General features: G+C 38.0%; 1 protein-coding gene and 1 non-coding gene across 2 annotated transcripts in view; one reads left to right on the forward strand and one right to left on the reverse strand.

Moving 5' to 3' along the window:
• Positions 1–15,630, reverse strand: part of CERKL (ceramide kinase like) — a 100,122-nt gene that overhangs the window by 7,866 nt on the left and 76,626 nt on the right. The window contains exons 5-11 of the mRNA XM_037130050.2: positions 10,050–10,192; positions 4,432–4,506; positions 3,486–3,663; positions 3,345–3,404; positions 2,739–2,764; positions 2,537–2,645; positions 461–557 (exon numbers count right to left, since the gene is read on the reverse strand). Of these exons, the coding sequence (XP_036985945.2) occupies positions 461–557; positions 2,537–2,645; positions 2,739–2,764; positions 3,345–3,404; positions 3,486–3,663; positions 4,432–4,506; positions 10,050–10,192 (688 nt within the window). The remainder of the gene's footprint in view (positions 1–460; positions 558–2,536; positions 2,646–2,738; positions 2,765–3,344; positions 3,405–3,485; positions 3,664–4,431; positions 4,507–10,049; positions 10,193–15,630) is intronic.
• On the forward strand, positions 6,635–6,848 carry LOC119037784 (small nucleolar RNA U3). Its single transcript, XR_005080284.2, has one exon. It is a non-coding gene; the product is annotated as a small nucleolar RNA U3 (small nucleolar RNA).

Raw genomic sequence — 15,630 nt, forward strand, 5'->3', positions numbered from 1 at the left:
TGGTATATTTTTACAGACTTATCTGCACACCTATTCAATCAACGAAGGTAGGCAGGAGAATCTAAAGGTCATAACTGTACAGACATTCTGCTGCCATAAAACCAAGAAGGCTAAAAATCTCAGATTTCACTATTCTCATTCTGAAGAACATCCCTGGTATGTAATTTTATCACTGAGTTACTTCGTATTTCAATATAACGCCCATTTCCTATTTTCTCTGCACAAAAACCCAAACAAACAAAAACACGAATATAATCACCAAGCCATAGTTCAAAAAGGTCAGTCTGTATTAGCACTAGTGGATGCTTTTGAAAATTTGGGGGAAGCACGGGTTGAATAAAAATATATTCAGAAGAAAACAAGGCCTCCTTATGAAGCAGGACTTGGTGCCCACTCTTTGTAGCAGATTTCTGTCCATGATTAATAGCTTTGCACATAAGACAAAAAGAATTTACTATACCTGATTTTTAACACTGGCATATCTTTTCAGATGTTTTATAAATTCTGGTCTAGAAGTGTTCCGTACAATTATAAGAGCCATACTTCCATTATTTAATCTGAAATTAAATATTTGTATTTGACATTAAGTTTATTAAGAGATTACAACAGAAATGACTATATTAATCCTTTTAACAAATACATGTTTACTACAAGTTTTAGGCAAGCTAGATAAATCATCATCATAGTGAATTTATTTTAAATTCTTAAATCATATTTTGCTGTGTTATTTTTAAATGACACAGTCTTTCGAATTGGTTTTATTAAATAATTGACTTCCTTCTCAGCAAGCTTTTATGTTCAGGGCTTTTTATAAAATAAACTCACATGCAATCTATCAAGACAGAATCTATCTTGATATCTTTATCAAGACAAATTAAAAACCAGTGTATTTATTTAAGGATTCTAAATGTGAAACCACATGTTTTTCAAAGATGTATAATAAAACAGTTAATATGTACAAATGGTATAACAAACAGTTCAACACTCTAAAATTGATTTAAATAATGATTTATGGGCAGGTCCAAGTGACACAGGAAATGGAATCCAACTGGCCATTGGATGGATGACAAAAACCGAAAAGAACAAAGGCTTCCACACATTTTCAGTTAAATGACTGAGCATTTTAATCTTGCATAACTGTTGGGCTCAAAGTAAGAGACTGCAAAGTTAGAGTGTGCGATTTATTTCAAAGAAGCCACTTACAAACGAATGTAGCTTTAGAAGGCCATTTGCAGAAATACGGGCAAGTAACTGCCAGCTCAATTTCAATGCAAATGTAAACTTATTCCAATAATAACAACAAAGAAATTTTAAAAAGAGTTCTTTAAATCTTGTGGAAGCTCAGGTTACAGCTATAAGAGACTTGGAGATTACCCATCATTCAGTCAGTTTATGCAGAAGGAAAAGAAGCCCCTAAGTTTACGTTACTTGCCCAAAGGCACACAAAGGAAAAATGACCACAGAGCCAGAGCTCTTGACTCTTGGGGTTCAATGCCCCTTTGACCTATGCTATTTCTTCCCAGCCTAAAATAATTCCAAAATGTTTCTTTTTAAATTGATTTTTACTCATAAACATGAAAATCATTTTGTATTCCACTTTTCAACACTTACTAATAATTAGAACATATCCTATGTGCCTGGCATAAATTAATAAAAGTATCCTTTGTTCTCTAACTTAGGATACTTCCCTGTGTATTATCTTCATATCCATTGTCAAAGCAAAATAATAATAATAATAATAATAAAATATCAATCATTTTTGCTATATGTTAAACATTCGGGTTAAATATTTTACAGGGAATATTTTGAAACTAATCATTCAAATAATGTTGTAAGTTGCCAAAGTACACTGGTCATTCCTTTATTCTACCTACAGGGAAAAGTCTGGATTTGAGTGTATTGCACAACATTCATGATTCTGCCTTCTGGGCTCCACAGGAATAGGAAAGAGGTCTTTTCAGACCAATCATGGGCAGCCACTGAAAAGGAGGTGCCAGACAGAAAATAGCTACATCTTGTGGGTGAAACAATGTACAAAACACCTCCGGGTATCTTATGGGAAATGTGGACAGCAGGTTCACATGTATCGCTACTCAGATTAAGACTAACTGAAATGTTTCTTTCGATGAATGGTTTCACAGATACAAACATACGTGCTTTTCATGCTAAGAGTATTTATGTCGGCACCGAAACTGGAAACCAGAATTAAATATAATATTCTGAACAATTAGTAAATAAAAACAAATAAATAAAGCAAGCAGCGACATAAAATAACATATCATGTCTATAAAACTCAGCATTATTTTGCCCTCAGTGATATCAAAAAAAACAGAGTAACTGATCATTTTTTCAGTTTAAACATTATTCTAAACCTACTCTAATGACAAATTCCATAACATCTTTAATATTACACAGTCAAGGACAGAATAGCTCTTCATAATATTCTAGCTTGCCAAGAGTTGGGAGAAAGGGTATTCTGAAAGAAAATTTTGGTTTACAGAAACGTATCAATGATTCAATAGAAATGCTCACTTACCTGGTATTAGGTGCCAACCCTCCAGGTGCCACAGAACACAGGCAAGGAATTGCCATAATGCTGACATTCAGGAACTGCCCCTGGGTCACGTGCCACTGAGCATCACCGTCTGCAGACAATGACAGTGACCGGTTACCTTCCCACACTGGAGCAAATGCCAGCAGAACCTGGCTGGATCTCCAGGAGGTACTTTCAGACTCACCAGATTTGGGAGAACCCTGTGCCCTCCTAAAAATAAGAAAAGAAAACAAAGAAAAAATAGCATGTATTAAATATGAGAAAATCATAGAATCCTATATTATATGTTAAATATGTTAAATATTTTCTGACATTAGGCAATAAGTAAAAATATGTGAACAATTCCATTACTAAATTATATTGTGTTGATTCACTTACAGGTAGTATGAGCAGTAAAAAAATTACTTTCTTTTATTAAAAGACTGCAGTACTTTCTTTGGGTGACCTTGATTAATGTTTGTATACCACACTCAACTGAAACTCTCACAAAGACAGAAACTGTGGGTTTTGTTTAGTTGTCTGTTTTTTGGCTCATGTATCCAAAGTGCTTGGAGTGCATTAGGCACATCACTACGCAGCTGCTGAACAGAGAGAGGATGGATGGTTGTTTCAGAAGACAGAAACCAAACTACTGGCTGGCTAGTATCTACAAGACTGCAATTCTGCATTATTGACTAGTCTGTCAGAAAACCAACCAAATATCACAAGCCTAATAAATTGTCAATGTCAAACTATTTTACACTTTAAAGAAAGACACAGAGGTAGATATTACGTTGAGCTGTTTACCTACCTTTCTTGCAAATCTGGAGAGCTGTTCAATGGTAAAAAAGATATTTCACAGTCCTCTGGCCTAAAACACAATGAATTTTATCATTGACAGTCACTGATTCAGGGACAGAAAATTCTTGGTTTAAGAAAAACAAAGGCTTACTTAAGTTTTGCCAGTGCCTTAATTACAGCAAAATCCCTACGTTGGTTAGGGGACATCCATCGATGCTTTTCTGCCAGAGCCAAAGTTCTTCCACCAAAGCCAAACATGGCAGAGAAGCCAAAGCGAAGAAGCCTGCCAGCGGTGCTGAAGGTGCAGACGTCAACAGGCTGAACGTGCCCTTGAGTGTTCCATTAGGTGTCAGTCAAGCAGCAAGGGTGCAGCAGTGCCCGTTGTCCAAATGGCAAACACAGAAGAGAAGAGCATATTTATTTACTTACAGAAGACCTCAAGCTACTTTATACCATGATGAGTGTTTTGCTTTCTCTTCATCTCTCTTTACTTACAATACTGCAATTGCCATTTGCAACTTTTTCAGGTACTAAGAGAAGATACATAAAGAAGTAAATTTTGCAGCTAAGTCATATAAAACATGGCTAGGAAGTGATGTTGTACAATGTATGCAGAGTAAACTTAGATTTAAGAGTAGTTTTGCATTGAACTTGAGCTTTCATCAGTTGGGATAATAAAAGGTCTAGCAGATGTACACTGGCTAAAAAGTGTTACTGTGTGTTTTTTTTTCTTTTAATAACATAATCCTAGCCCTGGAGTCTTGGTACAGTCAAACAGTACTACTTAAATAATGTGTACGGATTTTCTTGACCTGGTTATAAAACTGTGAACTTAAACATCATTGCAACAGTTTTTCTATCAAGATTTTAGCATAGCTTCATTTACTACTCTTTCTAGCATCTGTATTATGAAAAGATAGGCAACCCAAACACTGAAGCTTTGCCTAATTGACTTTTGGTTTTAAGCAAACATTTCTCAGCTTGGAGAGATGAAGAACCTGCCTTTCCTCAGGCAGGCCTGACAGAAATAAAATATCCTTCTTTATATTAATATAAAAACTTCCTTATAAAACAAACTTCTTGGAAATAATTCTTACCCATTATAATGTGCAAAGTTGCAGTTACCACGTGAGCGATTCCATGAAGAGAATGTGCCAATACATTAGTAGAGCCTGCCGAATCAATTTTAACACATGTACAATCAGTGTAGCATATGCTTTAAGTTAACCATTTGCTCCTACTTTATACAATGCCATTATGTAATACTCAGATGATAAATTAATGGAAATGTATGTTTACATTCACAGCTTAGATGCACATCAAATGGTTACTGAATGATTGTTTAATCTTCAAACAGCTTAAAAATTAGAAAATCATTTACAGTATCTTCTTACTTACAGCTTTTTCCATCATGAATGTCTATTTTCTACCAAAAAATATCAGCTGTATCAAAGTCTACTCCTTCCAACTTTAATTAATGAAATGGGCTTCTAACTTTATGGTAAAAGAAGCATTGACAGCAGAAAGGTGTCTCTGGAGAGCAGAGACAGAGGCATAAATACACGAATCATGAAAATCCAAATAATAACTAAGAAAAATATATAAATCACTACAAAGTACAGAAGACATGCTTTAAATACATTTACTGAATTTCAGAGGTAAGCTCTCATCCAAACAGGGATTCCCCTTTATTATCTAACACATGGTATCCTAGGTGAAGAAATTATTTAATTCCATGGTATATGCTATGGTATGAAAACCTGTATTGAGACATTATAGATTTCTGTTAGGATTTTCATAAGCATTAGGATACAAAAACTTAAAATCTACATGAATTTTTCCCACCTACAGAAGGAAAGAGCTCTCTCAAGTCAGCCCCTATAGCATTGATGTCTCTGAGATCTTGGGGTGAGGGCCTGGTTCTGAAAGTCACATACCATTCCCAGGAGGTAAAAGGGTTTCAAATTAAGAAGCTACAAGTTTTCTTCTACTACAGGATATGAGAAAGAATTCCAGTAATCACTCAGGGCTGTGAAAACGTGGATGTATTATGTACAATGACTTTCAAGGCCAAGACTTGTCTTGTGAACCAGGAACACTCATGCAGGAGCATATGTTAGCCTTTGTGGTTTATGTCACTGTGAACCGCCGTGGGCTTGGGTTGCTCAGTTGGAGAAGCAGAGGTAACTCAGACAGTATCAGCCAAGATTGTCATTAAAATAATAATAATCCTTAGGGATCTGCCTAAGCATGAATGATTTTCAGACCTCTAGCAATAGCAATGCAAAGAAAAACTCCACCTTAACCAATTGGTAAACTGGTTCTGAATGCTTGATCAAAAGGCAAGTTATGCTGTGACCCCTGTTACCCAGAATATGGCCCAGAGTCCAGCAGCAATGTCAATACCTTGGTGCTTAAAAAGACCGACTCTCAAGCCCCACTTCAGACCTACTGAGTCAGAGTCTGCGTTGTGTAAGATGCTCAGGTGATGTGCATGCACATTAACCTGGAGAGGCACTCTTCTAGAATACATGGTCCAGGGAGAAACCTTGAGAGCTTATTAAAAAGACAATTTTCTGGGTTCCACCTATAACCCATGGCAGTGGAATGTCTGGGAGGAAGGCCCAGGTAGGTGTTTCTGTTTTAGCAAGTCCGCAAGGTGATCTCCACGCACCCTAAGGTTTGAGGACAAAGGGCCCAGAAACCTGTTACTCTGTGGATCTTTACCCAGGACTAAGATACCGAGTCCCTTCCAATAATCCTTTGACCCTCTACAGCCTGCCTCCTGGCCATCTAACTGCTAATTAATCCAGACTGAGGAGGTGGGGGGGAGGGAACAAATCAATGCACATTTCTTCCCCGTCATATTTATGGTAAAGGTTTTGGAGGGGGCTATATAATTAGAGTGAGATATTTAGGATTATCAATGGATTACAGTACTCCTTGAAACCCATTTCCTCCATTACCATGGTTAATTAGGAATGGCCATAAAAGCATTCCTCTAGAAAGGTTATTAAAAAGCATAATGTAATGTTGTCATGTGCAATAGAGAATGACACATATCATGACTCAAACAATAAAGACTGTTTATTCCCTGTGAGTCTGAAGGATGCAAAGCATGCCCAAGCACACGTGCTTTTAGAATGCCACAGGTCACTTCTCAGGCTTTGCGACTTACCACTGTTCCTTCATTTCATACAGCTTGGCAGTTACGACAGGCATGACCAGAAGTCAGAAAATTATTTTAGTCATTTTCTACTCTAATCAAGTTGTACCTTAATCCTTGAGAATGGTATTTTAAAGACTATACTTTCAGGGATCGTTTCTATAGTTTGTTACTAGAGAGGTTTCCCTGACGGTGAAGAGCACCCGAAACCACGAGGAGGAGACGCAGTGTTCTCTCCTGAGCATGAAGCTGGCTTTTGGTGCTGCTTTTGCAACTGCCAATAGCTATTGGTGATCTTTCTCCTCTTCCTCTGGAAGAGTAAAAGGGAGAGAACACAGTCTGACTGGTAAAAAAATGGTATTTTTAGATTCTAAATTAAAAATAAATAACATTGTAGTAAGTCTGACCAGTTGGGTCCTAGAAATATACTCTGTAAAGTATATGATAGTCTAATCACTGTGCTGTACACCTGAAACTAACATAAAATAATACTGACTGTAAACTAATTAAAGTATTTTTTTAATTTAAAAATAAATAAATGATGTCCAGTAGAGGGAGGGAAAGGAAAAGTTCAAGAGGAAAGTGGATGCACAACTGTAAGATGAGAGACTGCTCTGTATTTTTATTTGGATAATATAACAGATAGAGTCCAATTTCCTGAAACAAGATATGGTCTATCTTAAAGATGCCTACGAGCCAAAAGAACACACTGCTCACACAAATAACATGTAATCTTAGCATTCTCACAAAAGCTATAAATGTTCTACCTCAAGGTAAACATTCTAATTAGTCTGCAAAGTGACTTTTCTGAACACCACCAGCAACTCTGCTCACTCACCACCACATCCCCACACGGTAAAAATGCGGCAAACGCAGAGCAAGGACAGAAGTAGCTGGTCCTGTAAAGCTTGACTGAGACAAGTACCAGGCAGAAGCCACAGAGGCAAAAAGAAAAAGGAAAAAAAATTGTCCTTGGAAGTGCAAGCACTTCTGCAGAACAATTAACTTAATTAACCAGACACCATGAATATTCATAAGGCCGTTAATGTCTCCCACATCTAAACAGATAAACGTGATGTAATGACTTCCTAGTCAAGCATATCTAAAATTCTCATGAAGACTGCACCTACACTTTGGTTCTATGCCCGAAATATCATAGAAATTAACAGTCCCATGGCAATATTTTATTTTCCTCAAATTAATTGGGAAGCATGAATTTATTTATGTGAACTCTATAGGAATATATGGTTTTGCAGGATGGGTATGCAGATTAAGCCTGTTTTACAACAACTGGATTGCTTGTTAAAAATTTTTATGTTCTCAGGCTTTTTTCTCCATCCTCTCCCCCAACCCACACCCCACATGCACACCCTTTAATCTGAATCTCTCTGTATAGTTCCTTAGCACCAGTTCCCATAGCAACAAACACCAATGCTAATGGCCAGCAGTTCAAATATAGGCTTCTCCACATCTGATCCATTTGAGTCTGACCATAATTCAGCAGCTTAGTCTGCTGGCTCAGTGTAGTAATTTACTAAACACTATCCCTCTGGGTGTCTCTCTCCAGGAGGCAAATGGCTTCAAAGGCAAACTGTCTTCTACGTTCAGCTTAGAAACTTCCTGCCTAGCCCTTGTTCTCACTAGTGGGCATGGAGCCCTCATGTTAAATACTGCCTGCACGTGACTTCCTCCTCCTGTTCGATGGAATTCATAAGCTGGAGCTCCTAGACAGCGACCAGAGTTCTGGCAACAGGCTGTATCTTATAAACAATAGGTATTTAGTTGGCATTTCTACATATCCACTCTATACAGAAAATGCTTTCAAAATCAGAAATACACTTAAGTGCATAAAACTTGATGCTGCTCCTTTATAAAATCTAAGTTGCATATTAACAAGATAAGGATAGCCACCAGTTTTTCCAGCTAGCAATTCACTTTATGTCAAATGCGTACCTGGGGGGACACCCATCTTGCCACTTTTAATGCTCAGGAGTTCACGCATGACCTCAGAAGCTATGAATAAAGACGGTGACCCAAGTGCAACCACTGTGCACAGAGGAAATGCTGACATAGCTCCACTGTTATAGACAGAGTTACTAAAATGGCACAAAATGACCTTTTTGGTCAACTTGGCTGGCCCAAAATGCATCTTCTATTTTTCCTTTCTGAGTTCAGGTTATCTTGTTCTCTTCTAGTTCAAGACCACCACAGGCTTTTCTCTATACGGCTCACAATTATCGGGGTGTATCCAAATATCCTTGTAAATTCTCGTGTGTGTGACAGACTTTATATTCTAAAAGAACATCTGTCCATCTTTTGTTCTTTGTCAACACTAAGTATGCTGAAATTGACACTAAATGAATGTGATTACCAAATAAATAAAACACTGACTTTTCTCAATCATGTGCATCATTTTCACAGGAAACAATAGTTCTGCTTTTCTTTAAAGATAAGGTCTGATTTTTATTTTTAGTGAACAGAAATAATCACTGTCCTTCACTATTGTTTGTTTAAATAGTAATTTTGGAGAAGTGACCCATATAGCATCATCAACTTGCAAAAGACATTTTCCTCCCTTCTGGAGGCCTGTGTGCTCCAGCTGTTCTCCCTCTGTCTGACCCCCGTGTTCTCCTGCTCCCTTCCCCTAATCACCAGTCTTCCCGGAACAGGCTCCCAGCAGGCTGCTCCCACACCCTGCGCCTCCCATTGTTCTCTACTGTTTATCAAGCACCACTCAGAGCCCGGGAGCCACCACAGTTTGGGCCTCATTTGGCATTCTTGTCACCCGACAAAGGGGCCATTTTCTATTCCTCAGCACTCCTGGGTTTTGCCTTGGTATTACTTTTGTAGGCAAAAATGAAACAGAACAAAAGAAAAACGAAAACAAAAAAACTCATTCTCCCTCTTTTCAGGCCAGATACTATGGACCCATTTTCAGGCTTCATTCAACTGTTACTTACTCTATCACACTGTCTTTACATTCATTCACTTAATTAAACTTAATGATTGGGTGTTCACTGTGTCACATTGTATCCTAATTGCTGGGGAGACAGAAGTCAGAATAAATCCCTTGGTGTTTTCAGGGTTATCTGCTTGTACTTTGGCTACAGGGATTAGCACATTTCTACCTCACATGAAACTGTAAGCCATTGGAGCAGAATGGTCCTGTTTTGAAATTCCATTATCTGGGACTATGTGATCATCGGACCTTTATATGGAAAGGTAGAACAATAATAACCCCATTTACTGATCTGTTCACTACGTATAAGACCCTCTGCACATACCACCTAATTCAGCACTATGACAGTCTTGTAACTAACCAGGTGATCACTACATGGGTTATCTCCCCTTCATGGATTAGGAAAATGAGGCTCAAAGAAATGAAATGAAGCGTACAAGTCTCACACTTGCTAGTAGAGATGCCAAGCTCAGGTCTTTCAGGCTCAAAGTCTATGCATTTAACTCTGTTACACTGTCTAGGCTACGATGCAAAACAGGGAGTGACAGAAGGAGAGGCTCCATTTGGCACATCCCTGGCCATTCCCTTGCCTGCTGGTATGACGCCGAGGGGGAGCTGTGCCCGGACAGGAGTCAGGATGCTGTCTGCTTCCATGCCCACGCTCTTCTGGGCTCTGAGAAGTAAAGCATGGGCTACTTCACTGGCAAAGCCATCTCCCCCAACACAGACAACACTAGAAAACAAGAAATTAGGTAAAACAATGCAAAACTTCAAAGTAACTGATAATAAATTCATGAGATCTAGACTTCAAATTATTAATCTCATACACTCTACTTTTAAAGAGTTTGTTTATTTATTTATTTATTTATAGAGAGGGGAAGGGAAAGAGAGAGGGAGAGAAACATCAATGTGTGGTTGCCTCTTGTGCACCCCCTACTGGTGACCTGGCCTGCAACCCAGGCATGTGCCCTGACTAGGGATTAAACCAGTGACCTTTTGGTCTGTAGGCCGGCACTCCATCATCCACTGAGCCACACCAGCCAAGGCCAATCTCATACATTCTGTGCGCGTGATTACTATACACCTTCAAACATTTTAGCATGTGTCAGTGGGTAAGAAGGCACTAGCTCTGCACTGGTAAAGTTTACTCCATGAATGTAACACCTGGATGATTTTAAGTGGGTGAAGAGGTATTAGAACACTGGAAGATGTGAATTTATATCTGACCTGCCTTTTGCTCTATTACTATCTAAAAACATAGTATTTTCATTTTGTTTGTTAGTTAATAGTGAGGTGCAATTCATTTCACTGATACAAACAAAAAAATCATAAAGTCCTGCTGATTTTCAATATAGCTCTGAAAAGACAGCAATAAAAGTCATGTAAAATATGAGGCTCTAACTTTAGAGACTGCTAGTTATCATTAGTATATGTGTGTAGTGATGACAAACCTGAGCTGGTTTTCATCTCCTGGACATCGCTGCTATTTGTCGGTTCTAAAACCAGCATTACTACCCTCTGACCCTCGCTGGTACTGCTAATCTTTTTTAAGGTTTCATGATAAGTAGACGACTGGGGTGTGGAAATGAGACTCCATGAAAGTAAGTATATATCAGTCACTTGTTTCATAATCATTTGTATTTAAAAGGTTCAAAATAACCTTAGGTGAGTAGCAAAATCACCTCAACTTTCACAAAAGGAAGGTTTTGTTACTGAAAGCAGGTGTCACAACTCAAGGTGGACAGGGATGGAGCCAGAGTGGGAGAGTCTGTTCAGTCTAAAGGGAGAGGCACTTCTCAGTCCCCGCCCACTCACATCCTGTGGGAGGCGGGCCTCCAGGACAGCGTCTTCTGTCGTTTTTCTAGAGAAGCCACAGATTCTGGTTTCAGGTTGGATCTCCTAATCTGTAAACACTAGCATTTTATGTATTGAAAAACTCTATGTGCCAAACAAAACCACCTGTGGGCCATAATCAGTAGGGGTTACTGGCTTCCTAAGCTCCAGAAGTCTGTGAATCCCAAGGCTAAGGGAACGTCTTCCATCACCTCCCTCCACCTTGCTCTCAGCCTGACAGCCCCTGCACCTGGCTGAGGTTAGCAGCCCCATGGCTGCGCAGAGCCTGGGCGATGCAGGTCCACTCCAGATAGAAGAGGCTCCAGGATATACAATATGACCCAGGCCATTTGTGGCTTGGGTATTATTGTATTTCTGAACTGAGTACATGGGTTCACATAGTGGCCACTGATTCAGCAAATAGTGATTATATCTACTGAGGGCCAATTTTATGTCAGATGATACATTGGCTCTTTTCTATTAAATTCTTCAGAATTCTGAAAAGTACACATTAACTTCATCTTTATAAATGGGAAAGCCGAGGTTTGATTTGACTCCTATTGATTTGATTTGACAAGGTATGATTTTAAAGATCTCTGTGGTCAAATTTTCAAAAATTCTATAAAGTTAATTACAATTTCTAGATTCATGCCTTCTACCTGCTAAGAGTGCATGTGGCCCAAAAGGAGCACGTAAAGCCATCACACAAAGCACCTAACTTAGTACCAAAGGTCTTGACTCTTCCATGTACCATGGCAACAGCTGGTCTCTGGAATTCTGCATCCAGTTACAGCGCCATGTACCTACTAATGTATGGCTAGAATTAGTAGAGATGGCCTTTCTGTGAATAGGCTCTGCTACAAAAACCTTTGAAATGATATGATAACACCATGCTGTGATAAGTATTTTGAAACTATAACAAATGATGATTACAACAATAAAGTAACCTTTAGTGAACAATTACTATGTACAGGGCACTGTTCTCAGTACTCACCATGCATTAACTCATTTAATTTGAACAATTACTGAATGCGGTAGACATATACTTACATTCAGGTTACAGGTTAGGAAACTAAGGCACTGAAAAATTGAGTAACTATTCCTACATCATACCACAGTAAGTTACAGAATGAGGATTTGAAACAAGACCATTTGGTCTTGGAGACTGTACTCTGATTCAAGATATTATTTTCCTTTCCTATATGTAAAAACTTAATGAATATAGCCTTATAAATCAGTTTACCAGTATAACTTATATGGAATTAAATGACTTAGGAAGATATATATCTATTTATGTTGATTATTACTAGGTCATTAGGATCGTCTCCAGATGTAGTTAATCAACCGAGGGAGTATACTTAATACAAACATATCACAAGTCTGGGTACTACAAGAAAAGGGGAAAATATGAACCCTTTATAATGAGAGTTATTTTAACCACACTTAAGGGTTACCCTAAAACATAAACCTTAGAGTAACTAATATTTTCCCTGTAACATGTCTTATGTTTTTAAAATAAGTAAATTTCTTTCCATGGCCCCAAGAAAAATGATTCTGCCTAGAAAAGTACAACTGGAAGCTAATAACTTTTTTCTCTTTATAAAAAGTAAAAAGAAAAATTTTAAATGGATGTTTGTGTCTTTGTCTATCAACCAATACCATCTTTGTCACGTTTAATATATTACTGAATTTTTCACTTAAACTTTTTCAGAAGAGAGAGCGTTTTCTCTCACCTTAGCGATACAAATACCATGATCAATATGATAAAATGTTAATGATAGCCAAATAATGTCTAAATTATAGTGGGTCTAGTTAATGGTGAAATTAACAAAAGAAAAAATGTGTAATTCAATAAATTCAAATAAAAAACACCATGACACAAAGTAGGAAAATATCAGTATCACTATAATTGTCTAACAGCTATAGACTGGCTTAAGCATATTCACACTTACACAGTCAAATGCTTCAAGTCTTTGCCTTTACAAAACTTCCTGCTCATTCCCAGTATAAACAGAGGCCAACATAGACACTGACAGTTCCTAAAATTGTAGCAATGGGTCTGAGTGTTGGCCAAAACACGCGAGTTGCACACCAGCTGTCATGAGCGCTGACACACTGTTCCTGTTGGCTTTAGAAAGATGTCACCATGTGTCTTCATGGGAACATGGGACTCAGGAATCTTAGCAAATAATATTTCTTAAACAGTACTTACCACATCACTTTTGCTTTGCTGAATAATATACATAGAATCTTTCTATGATCTTAACCTTTCTGTGTCTAAAAACTTTTAGGTGATTTCCTAATCACTCCCTACCAATATCTCCTCTAGAGTCAGGCAGAGATGCTTCAAGCTCATTCCTGAAGAAATGATAGCCCCTCTCATCAAAATCCTATAGAATATTGAGGTTACCTTATCCCATCCTTGAGTTTTTTATATATGTTCTTCAAAAAGGGCTTCTATATAGATAGCTCTGGCTGGGGTTCAGTTGCTTGGAGCATTGTCCCATACAATCAAAAGTTGAGGGTTCAATTCCCATTCATGGAACATACCTAGGTTTCAGGTTTGATCCCATCAGGGTGCATACAGGAGGCAACCAATTGATGTTTCTCTCTCACGACGATATGTGTGTGTGTATGTCTCCCTCACCCCTCTCTCAACTCAATAAACATCCCTAGGTGAGGATTTAAAACAAGTCTACTGCCCTGGCTGGTGTAACTCAGTGGATTGAGTGTGGGTCTGTGAAGCAAAGGGTCGCTGGTTCAATTCCCAGTCAGGGCACATGCCTGGGCTGCAGGCCAGGTCCCCAGTAGGGACACATGAGAGGCAACCACACACTGATGTTTCTCTCCCACTCTTTCTCCTTCCCTTCACCTCTCTCTAAAAATAAATAAAATATTTTTTTAAATAATTTTAAAAAAACAAGTCTCCTACATAGTCTTTCTTTGAACAGGTTCGGGAACAGGAAAATCGGGAATGTAGGGTATTTCCATTTTCAAATAGTTTCACTTGTTAGAAAGTTGTTCTTTAGAAGTACCTAAAGAAACTGTTTCCATTGTTCTCATATACTCACCTATGTAATTCTAAGCAGTGTGAATTAAAATTACCATTTTATTAAGATCCCAATCACCGTACCAGTTCCTAATGAAAAAGCTGAACCCAGGGTAATAAATAAGCTATTTAAAGGATCTTGGAAAATAGATAACTTTCCATTAAAAATTTACATTATAATAAGTCGTAAATAAATCAGTATCACAGAGTCAAGAGCAGTCAATTACTGGAATCAATTCATATAATGGTTAGGCCAAATTATTTGCTTTAAAAACTCCGGGTATTAACTGTAGTACCTCTAATGTGTTTAGAGCACATTGCAAAATAACAACACCTGTCACATGAGATAAACAAGGACTAAGTCAGTTCAGGTAAAGAAGAAAATACCGTTCTGCACTTGAGCAACACCGGTCCTTCGTCACTCCGCAAAGTTCTTCCAGGTCCTCTCGAAGCATAATTACCAATGAAACTTATTTATAGATGCCACAAGTAGCAGGACACTTCCTAGTGCTGAGGGGCAAAACCGGGTCTAATACCTATGCTATCTATTCTTATCCATATAATCGTGTTTTGAAGCAACAGCTTTATTTGAGATGCAGCCACACTGACATACACTCAGAAGCCGTGTTTCAGGGCTATGCGGCATATTGAGGTGAGGTCGTTAGTGGACACGATTCTTCCGATTACCTTTCTTAAATTATATACTTGCAAGATAATTTCCTAAATGTAGCTTATTAATTAATATCTCTAGCTCTAAGTATGAATTCCCTCTCATAGTCTCACCCTCAATATTTATATTGCTATCAAGACTTACTCCTCTGTATTAAATTACTTTTTGAAAAATAATTTATTTACCAAACATTATCACCCACTATGTTTTTTCTCACCCAAACTATTAAGCACTTTGAAAAACAACGCTTCTAATGCTCCATTCTGATCAGGCTGCTTTGCTCCCTTAACAGCCTAATGATTCTCTGAGAGAAGTGAAGCCTTTCACTTTGGTTGAACAACCCAACCGCCCTTCCCGATATCTTGACTCTTTTGTTGTCCCCTTGCACATTACCATGTGACACAAATTATTCACATATTTGCCACCTTTCAAAACTCTGAAATGCCCACCTTTGCAAAAAAAAAATATTACCCAAAAGAATGTTTTTGTCTCATACACCAATCTTGCACGTTAACAAATTAATTCACCTAATTTTTTAAAAACTATTAAAGTATATGTCACTTATGTTGTTTCTAATGTTTGCATTTCAGTGAACAATTTCTACACACTCCAGCAGTGT

The sequence above is a fragment of the Artibeus jamaicensis genome, unplaced genomic scaffold, assembly GCF_021234435.1.
Source record: "Artibeus jamaicensis isolate MK-2021 breed Jamaican fruit bat unplaced genomic scaffold, CSHL_Jam_final contig_391, whole genome shotgun sequence".
In the NCBI taxonomy this organism is placed as follows: domain Eukaryota; kingdom Metazoa; phylum Chordata; class Mammalia; order Chiroptera; family Phyllostomidae; genus Artibeus; species Artibeus jamaicensis.